Source organism: Chiloscyllium plagiosum, unplaced genomic scaffold, assembly GCF_037043375.1.
Source record: "Chiloscyllium plagiosum isolate Xiang-an unplaced genomic scaffold, Cpla_swu_hap1 HiC_scaffold_41, whole genome shotgun sequence".
Taxonomy (NCBI): Eukaryota; Metazoa; Chordata; class Chondrichthyes; order Orectolobiformes; family Hemiscylliidae; genus Chiloscyllium; species Chiloscyllium plagiosum.
The window spans coordinates 40,176,901-40,186,045 of NW_028270179.1; the positions used below are offsets into that span (position 1 = coordinate 40,176,901).

At 56.6% G+C, this 9,145-nt stretch overlaps 1 protein-coding gene across 1 annotated transcript in view; it reads left to right on the plus strand.

Annotated features, from left to right (window-relative positions):
* The window catches only part of LOC148138247 (eukaryotic translation initiation factor 4H-like), a 20,949-nt gene extending 12,022 nt beyond the window's left edge, over positions 1–8,927 (plus strand). The window contains exons 3-5 of the mRNA XM_087981789.1: positions 5,750–5,814; positions 6,976–7,060; positions 8,772–8,927. Of these exons, the coding sequence (XP_087837915.1) occupies positions 5,750–5,814; positions 6,976–7,060; positions 8,772–8,821 (200 nt within the window). The 3' untranslated portion in view covers positions 8,822–8,927. The remainder of the gene's footprint in view (positions 1–5,749; positions 5,815–6,975; positions 7,061–8,771) is intronic.
* Positions 8,928–9,145: the final 218 nt, after the last annotated feature.

A 9,145-nucleotide genomic window follows, 5' to 3' on the forward strand; every position in this document is an offset into this window, starting at 1 on the left:
GCGTCTCTCTGTGTGCGTCTCTCTGTGTGCGTCTCTCTGTGTGCGTCTCTCTGTGTGCGTCTCTCTGTGTGCGTCTCTCTGTGTGCGTCTCTCTGTGTGCGTCTCTCTGTGTGCGTCTCTCTGTGTGCGTCTCTCTGTGTGCGTCTCTCTGTGTGCGTCTCTCTGTGTGCGTCTCTCTGTGTGCGTCTCTCTGTGTGCGTCTCTCTGTGTGCGTCTCTCTGTGTGCGTCTCTCTGTGTGCGTCTCTCTGTGTGCGTCTCTCTGTGTGCGTCTCTCTGTGTGCGTCTCTCTGTGTGCGTCTCTCTGTGTGCGTCTCTCTGTGTGCGTCTCTCTGTGTGCGTCTCTCTGTGTGCGTCTCTCTGTGTGCGTCTCTCTGTGTGCGTCTCTCTGTGTGCGTCTCTCTGTGTGCGTCTCTCTGTGTGCGTCTCTCTGTGTGCGTCTCTCTGTGTGCGTCTCTCTGTGTGCGTCTCTCTGTGTGCGTCTCTCTGTGTGCGTCTCTCTGTGTGCGTCTCTCTGTGTGCGTCTCTCTGTGTGCGTCTCTCTGTGTGCGTCTCTCTGTGTGCGTCTCTCTGTGTGCGTCTCTCTGTGTGCGTCTCTCTGTGTGCGTCTCTCTGTGTGCGTCTCTCTGTGTGCGTCTCTCTGTGTGCGTCTCTCTGTGTGCGTCTCTCTGTGTGCGTCTCTCTGTGTGCGTCTCTCTGTGTGCGTCTCTCTGTGTGCGTCTCTCTGTGTGCGTCTCTCTGTGTGCGTCTCTCTGTGTGCGTCTCTCTGTGTGCGTCTCTCTGTGTGCGTCTCTCTGTGTGCGTCTCTCTGTGTGCGTCTCTCTGTGTGCGTCTCTCTGTGTGCGTCTCTCTGTGTGCGTCTCTCTGTGTGCGTCTCTCTGTGTGCGTCTCTCTGTGTGCGTCTCTCTGTGTGCGTCTCTCTGTGTGCGTCTCTCTGTGTGCGTCTCTCTGTGTGCGTCTCTCTGTGTGCGTCTCTCTGTGTGCGTCTCTCTGTGTGCGTCTCTCTGTGTGCGTCTCTCTGTGTGCGTCTCTCTGTGTGCGTCTCTCTGTGTGCGTCTCTCTGTGTGCGTCTCTCTGTGTGCGTCTCTCTGTGTGCGTCTCTCTGTGTGCGTCTCTCTGTGTGCGTCTCTCTGTGTGCGTCTCTCTGTGTGCGTCTCTCTGTGTGCGTCTCTCTGTGTGCGTCTCTCTGTGTGCGTCTCTCTGTGTGCGTCTCTCTGTGTGCGTCTCTCTGTGTGCGTCTCTCTGTGTGCGTCTCTCTGTGTGCGTCTCTCTGTGTGCGTCTCTCTGTGTGCGTCTCTCTGTGTGCGTCTCTCTGTGTGCGTCTCTCTGTGTGCGTCTCTCTGTGTGCGTCTCTCTGTGTGCGTCTCTCTGTGTGCGTCTCTCTGTGTGCGTCTCTCTGTGTGCGTCTCTCTGTGTGCGTCTCTCTGTGTGCGTCTCTCTGTGTGCGTCTCTCTGTGTGCGTCTCTCTGTGTGCGTCTCTCTGTGTGCGTCTCTCTGTGTGCGTCTCTCTGTGTGCGTCTCTCTGTGTGCGTCTCTCTGTGTGCGTCTCTCTGTGTGCGTCTCTCTGTGTGCGTCTCTCTGTGTGCGTCTCTCTGTGTGCGTCTCTCTGTGTGCGTCTCTCTGTGTGCGTCTCTCTGTGTGCGTCTCTCTGTGTGCGTCTCTCTGTGTGCGTCTCTCTGTGTGCGTCTCTCTGTGTGCGTCTCTCTGTGTGCGTCTCTCTGTGTGCGTCTCTCTGTGTGCGTCTCTCTGTGTGCGTCTCTCTGTGTGCGTCTCTCTGTGTGCGTCTCTCTGTGTGCGTCTCTCTGTGTGCGTCTCTCTGTGTGCGTCTCTCTGTGTGCGTCTCTCTGTGTGCGTCTCTCTGTGTGCGTCTCTCTGTGTGCGTCTCTCTGTGTGCGTCTCTCTGTGTGCGTCTCTCTGTGTGCGTCTCTCTGTGTGCGTCTCTCTGTGTGCGTCTCTCTGTGTGCGTCTCTCTGTGTGCGTCTCTCTGTGTGCGTCTCTCTGTGTGCGTCTCTCTGTGTGCGTCTCTCTGTGTGCGTCTCTCTGTGTGCGTCTCTCTGTGTGCGTCTCTCTGTGTGCGTCTCTCTGTGTGCGTCTCTCTGTGTGCGTCTCTCTGTGTGCGTCTCTCTGTGTGCGTCTCTCTGTGTGCGTCTCTCTGTGTGCGTCTCTCTGTGTGCGTCTCTCTGTGTGCGTCTCTCTGTGTGCGTCTCTCTGTGTGCGTCTCTCTGTGTGCGTCTCTCTGTGTGCGTCTCTCTGTGTGCGTCTCTCTGTGTGCGTCTCTCTGTGTGCGTCTCTCTGTGTGCGTCTCTCTGTGTGCGTCTCTCTGTGTGCGTCTCTCTGTGTGCGTCTCTCTGTGTGCGTCTCTCTGTGTGCGTCTCTCTGTGTGCGTCTCTCTGTGTGCGTCTCTCTGTGTGCGTCTCTCTGTGTGCGTCTCTCTGTGTGCGTCTCTCTGTGTGCGTCTCTCTGTGTGCGTCTCTCTGTGTGCGTCTCTCTGTGTGCGTCTCTCTGTGTGCGTCTCTCTGTGTGCGTCTCTCTGTGTGCGTCTCTCTGTGTGCGTCTCTCTGTGTGCGTCTCTCTGTGTGCGTCTCTCTGTGTGCGTCTCTCTGTGTGCGTCTCTCTGTGTGCGTCTCTCTGTGTGCGTCTCTCTGTGTGCGTCTCTCTGTGTGCGTCTCTCTGTGTGCGTCTCTCTGTGTGCGTCTCTCTGTGTGCGTCTCTCTGTGTGCGTCTCTCTGTGTGCGTCTCTCTGTCTCTGTCTCTGTCTCTGTCTCTGTCTCTGTCTCTGTCTCTGTCTCTGTCTCTGTCTCTGTCTCTGTCTCTGTCTCTGTCTCTGTCTCTCTGTCTGTCTCTGTCTGTCTCTGTCTGTCTGTCTCTGTCTCTCTGTCTCTCTGTCTCTCTGTCTCTCTGTCTCTCTGTCTCTCTGTCTCTCTGTCTCTCTGTCTCTCTGTCTCTCTGTCTCTCTGTCTCTCTGTCTCTCTGTCTCTGTCTCTCTCGCATGTGGGAACAAACCCTTCAGCCCAACAAGTCGCCACCAATCCTCCAAAGAGTATCCCACCCAAACCCTTTCCCCATAACTCTACATTTACCCCTGACTAATACACGTACCTAATTACAACACTCCTGGGCACTACGGGACAATTTCCCCACGGGCAATCCACCCTAACCTGCACATCCCTGGGCACTACAGAACAATTTCCCCACGGGCAACCCACCCTAACCTGCACATCCCTGGGCACTACGGGACAATTTCCACACGGCCAATCCACCCTAACCTGTACATCCCTGGGCACTACGGGACAACTTCCCCACGGCCAATCCACCCTAACCTGCACATCCCTGGGCACTACGGGACAATTTCCCCACGGCCAACCCACCCTAACCTGCACATCCCTGGGCAGTACGGGACAACTTCCCCACGGCCAATCCACCCTAACCTGCACATCTTTGGACTGTGGGAGGAAACCGGAGCACCCGGAGGAAACCCACCCAGACACGGGGAGAATGTGCAAAGTCCCACACAGACAGTCCTTCCCCGAGGGTGGGATCCAAACCAGGTCCCTGGCGCCGTGAGGCAGCAGTACAAACAACTGAGCCCCCGTAACAGTTAAAAGGCATTGGCATAGCTCCTTGGATGGGAAAAGTGCTTCGCTTTGGACAGCGTACAGAGGTGGGTCACCAGAGCGTTGCCTGGTACGGAGTGGAGGCTCGCTGTTGGCGAGTTTTGAGAAGTTTTGCAGCTCAGGTTGAGGTTTTGAATATTGGTTTGCTCGCTGAGCTGGAAGGTTCGTTTCCAGACGTTTTGTCACCCTGCTACGTAACGTCTTCAGTGTCCCAGGAGACCCAGTGAGGATGTTCCCCTAATAGGGTGACGAAACGTCTGGAAGTGGACCTTCCAGCTCAGCGAGCAAACCCACATCCAGAGGCTCGTTCCAAAGAGAGGTGGTGTAGACTCGGATTACTTTCATCAGAAAGTCGCATTTGGGGGGGGAGAAGGGGCCTGAGTGAGGTCCACAAAATCATTAGAGATATAGAACGGGCGGATAGCCAAGCACTTCTGCTTTCCCCTGAGAGTTGGAAGGACTCAATTACGAGGGGTCGCGAATTAGACAGGAAATGTTTGCGGCAGAGGTGCATGGGAGGTTCCTTACACAGAGGTGGGTGCCTGGCACGTGGAGGTGGTAGGGACAGGCGTGATAGCATCGTTGAAGATGTATCGAGGCAGAGTCATGACAGGGGGGCAGAGACTTGGAGACCGAGGGGTACAGAGATGGGAACTGTGCATGGTACTCCCGGTGTGGGTCTGACTGAGGGATACAGAGACGGGAACTGTGCACGGTGCTCCCGGTGTGGGTCTGACTGAGGGATACAGAGACGGGAACTGTGCACGGTGCTCCCGGTGTGGGTCTGACCGAGGGATACAGAGACGGGAACTGTGCACTGTGCTCCCGGTGTGGGTCTGACCGAGGGATACCGAGACGGGAACTGTGCACGGTGCTCCCGGTGTGGGTCTGACCGAGGGATACAGAGACGGGAACTGTGCACGGTTCTCCCGGTGTGGGTCTGACTGAGGGACACAGAGACGGGAACTGTGCACGGTGCTCCGGTGTGGGTCTGACTGAGGGACACAGAGACGGGGAACTGTGCACGGTGCTCCCGGGTGTGGGTCTGACTGAGGGATACAGAGACGGGAACTGTGCACGGTGCTCCCGGTGTGGGTCCGTCTGAGGGATACAGAGATTGGAACTGTGCACGGTGCTCCCGGTGTGGGACTGACTGAGGGATACAGAGACGGGAACTGTGCACGGTGCTCCCGGTGTGGGTCTGACCGAGGGATACAGAGATGGGAACTGTGCACGGTGCTCCCGGTGTGGGTCTGACTGAGGGATACAGAGACGGGGAACTGTGCACGGTGCTCCCGGTGTGGGTCTGACTGAGGGATACACAGACGGGGACTGTGCACGGTGCTCCCGGTGTGGGACTGACTGAGGGATACAGAGACGGGAACTGTGCACGGTGCTCCCGGTGTGGGTCTGACTGAGGGATACAGAGACGGGAACTGTGCACGGTGCTCCCGGTGTGGGACTGACTGAGGGACACAGAGATGGGAACTGTGCACGGTGCTCCGGGTGTGGGTCTGACTGAGGGACACAGAGACGGGAACTGTGCACGGTGCTCCAGGTGTGGGTCTGACTGAGGGATACAGAGACGGGAACTGTGCACGGTGCTCCCGGTGTGGGTCTGACTGAGGGATACAGAGACGGGAACTGTGCACGGTGCTCCCGGTGTGGGTCTGACTGAGGGATACAGAGACGGGAACTGTGCACGGTGCTCCCGGTGTGGGTCTGACTGAGGGATACAGAGACGGGGAACTGTGCACGGTGCTCCCGGTGTGGGTCTGACTGAGGGACACAGAGACGGGAAACTGTGCACGGTGCTCCCGGTGTGGGTCTGACTGAGGGATACAGAGACGGGAACTGTGCACGGTGCTCCCGGTGTGGGTCTGACTGAGGGACACAGAGACGGGGAACTGTGCACGGTGCTCCCGGTGTGGGTCTGACTGAGGGACACAGAGACGGGAAACTGTGCACGGTGCTCCCGGTGTGGGTCTGACTGAGGGATACAGAGACGGGAACTGTGCACGGTGCTCCCGGTGTGGGTCTGACTGAGGGACACAGAGACGGGAACTGTGGCGGTAACCATGTTTTTGTCTGAGGAAGTTGTATTTAATAGGTGAACGTTTTGTTGTCTTTTCTGCAGGGTTTTGTTACGTGGAATTTGATGATGTCGAAACTCTTGAGGAAGCACTAACGTTTGATGGAGCTGTGAGTGTTTTACACTTTCATATTGTAGCGGTTCCCTCGAAAGAACAGATACCTGGGAGGGAGTTACAGACTGGAATCTAACCAAGGGGTTCGGGATGATTTATATGCAGAATAACAGATATCCGGGAGTGAGTTACAGACTGGAATCTCATCGAGGGGTTCAGGGTGGTTTATATACAGAATAACAGATACCCGGGAGGGAGTTACCGACTGGAATCTAATCGAGGGGTTCAGGGTGGTTTATATACAGAATAACAGATACCCGGGAGTGAGTTACAGACTGGAATCTCATCGAGGGGTTCAGGGTGGTTTATATACAGAATAACAGATACCCAGGAGGGAGTTACAGACTGGAATCTAATCGAGGGGGTTCAGGGTGGTTTATATACAGAATAACAGATATCCGGGAGTGAGTTACAGACTGGAATCTCATCGAGGGGTTCAGGGTGGTTTATATACAGAATAACAGATACCCGGGAGGGGGTTACAGACTGGAATCTAATCGAGGTGTTCAGGGGGGTTTATATACAGAATAACAGATACCCGGGAGGGAGTTACAGACTGGAATCTCATCGAGGGGTTCGGGGTGGTTTATATACAGAATAACAGATACCGGGGAGGGTGTTACAGACTGGAATCGAAGTGCGGAATGATGTTTGGTTGTGGCTGTAATTTGTGAATGATTCGACATGAAGCTGTGGGTTTCTGTCACCTGATGGTTTTGCACGTTCATTGCTCTCTCGTTTCTTCCTTCTGTCGCCCTATATCTCACTCTCCCCATCCGACTGTCTTCCTGGTGCAATCTCATTCTCTGTACCTTTCCTCCACACATCCCTCATTCTGTCTCTCTCCACCCACCACCGTGACTGTCACCCCCCACCCCCCACTCTGGCTGTCTCTCTCCCTCCTCTGTGGCTATCTCTTCACTTTCACTCTCTCTGTCGCTCCCTCTCACTCTCGCTGTAACTCTTTTTCTCTCTCTCTCTCTTTCTCTCTGTAACTCCCCCACACCCGCTCTATGTATCACTCCACCCTGCCCCCATCTCTGTATCTCACTCCCTCCATAATACTGTTGGTCTGTTCCTTTCTGTCTCTACCCCCCAACCCCTCTCACCTTTCTCTCTCTCTCGCTCATCCTACTCCTTACCCCTACACCTTCAGCTCTACGGGGACCGGACATTACGCGTTGATATCGCAGAAGGGAGGAGACAGGAGCGAGGGGGCTTTGGCCGAGGAGGAGATCGAGGTGAGTCAGGCAATTGTAGCTTCACAGAGACAGGAACTGTGCACGGTGCTCCCGGTGTGGGTCTGACTGAGGGATACAGAGACAGGAACTGTGCACGGTGCTCCCGGTGTGGGTCTGACTGAGGGATACAGAGACGGGAACTGTGCACGGTGCTCCCGGTGTGGGTCTGACTGAGGGATACAGATACGGGAACTGTGCACGGTGCTCCCGGTGTGGGTCTGACTGAGGGATGCAGAGACGGGAACTGTGCACGGTGTTCCTGGTGTGGGTCTGAGGGATACAGAGACGGGAACTGTGCACGGTGCTCCCGGTGTGGGTCTGACTGAGGGACACAGAGACGGGAACTGTGCACGGTGCTCCCGGTGTGGGTCTGACTGAGGGATACAGAGACAGGAACTGTGCACGGTGCTCCCGGTGTGGGTCTGACTGAGGGACACAGAGACGGGAACTGTGCACGGTGCTCCCGGTGTGGGTCTGACTGAGGGATACAGAGACGGGAACTGTGCACCGTGCTCCCGGTGTGGGTCTGACTGAGGGATACAGTGACGGGAACTGTGCACGGTGCTCCCGGTGTGGGTCTGACTGAGGGATACAGAGACGGGAACTGTGCACGGTGCTCCCGGTGTGGGTCTGACTGAGGGATGCAGAGACGGGAACTGTGCACGGTGTTCCTGGTGTGGGTCTGAGGGATACAGAGACGGGAACTGTGCACGGTGCTCCCGGTGTGGGTCTGACTGAGGGACACAGAGACGGGAACTGTGCACGGTGCTCCCGGTGTGGGTCTGACTGAGGGATACAGAGACAGGAACTGTGCACGGTGCTCCCGGTGTGGGTCTGACTGAGGGACACAGAGACGGGAACTGTGCACGGTGCTCCCGGTGTGGGTCTGACTGAGGGACACAGAGACGGGAACTGTGCACGGTGCTCCCGGTGTGGGTCTGACTGAGGGACACAGAGACGGGAACTGTGCACGGTGCTCCCGGTGTGGGTCTGACTGAGGGATACAGAGACAGGAACTGTGCACGGTGCTCCCGGTGTGGGTCTGACTGAGGGACACAGAGACGGGAACTGTGCACGGTGCTCCCGGTGTGGGTCTGACTGAGGGAACATGGTCTGTGGTTTACAATGTGATCTGTAATGGGTTATGTTGTCCAGGTGCAGATGGGAGTATTGGAATTTTTAGTTGGTCCCTCATGTTTGGCGTGCCAAATATTGTTCAAACATTTGGACTGTGCAAGGAACCAGTGTTGAAGTGTCATTCCAGAGGGATTGTTATCGTCAATCCCCTTTCCCAGGGTGTCTTAATTGATTTTGTCTCTTTGTTTCTCTCTCTCTATCTATTCTGTTGTTTTCTCCCTTCCTCGCGTCACCCCTCTCCCTGCCTCCGGTCACCTGCTTCGGTCGCTCTCTCCCGCGCCCTCTCTTTCTCTCTCCCTCTCCCTGCCTCCGATCGCATGCTCCCTCTCTCTCTCTCTCTCCCTCTCCCTGCCTCCGATCGCATGCTCCCTCTCTCTCTCTCTCTCCCTCTCCCTGCCTCCGATCGCGCGCTCTCTCTCTCTCTCTCCCTGCCTTCGATCGCGCGCCATCTCTCTCTCCCCCTCTCTCTCTGCCTCCGTTTGCGCGCCCTCCCACTCCCCCTCTCACTGCCTGCGATCGCGTGCCCCCTCGCTCTCCCTCTCTCTTTCCCCCGCCCTCCCCCCTCTCCGTCTAGGCCGTGGTGGTCGTGAGGATGATTTTCAAGGAGGTGAGGGGCCAGGCTGATGCCCTCTGTTCCATCCAGGAGTTCCCCAGTGGCCATAGGCCGTGTGTGTGTGTGTGCGCGCGCGCATAGGTCTCAGGGTGAGAGGAAGTAAGCAGGAGAGTGCTGTCTAGGGTGAGGGCTCTTACAGAGAGTAATGGAGGGGAGGGGAGAGAGCCAGGCAGAGGAGGGGGCAGAGCATGTGAGTGCGACTTGAGAGGGTGTGAGCTAGGGAGAAAGAGAATGAGGGGAGGTATAGAGAGACGAGAGAGACAGACCTGGCGGGGGAGAGAGAGAGGGAGAGACTGGGCGGGGTGTGGGGGTGGGTGGGAGCGAGAGACGGAGAG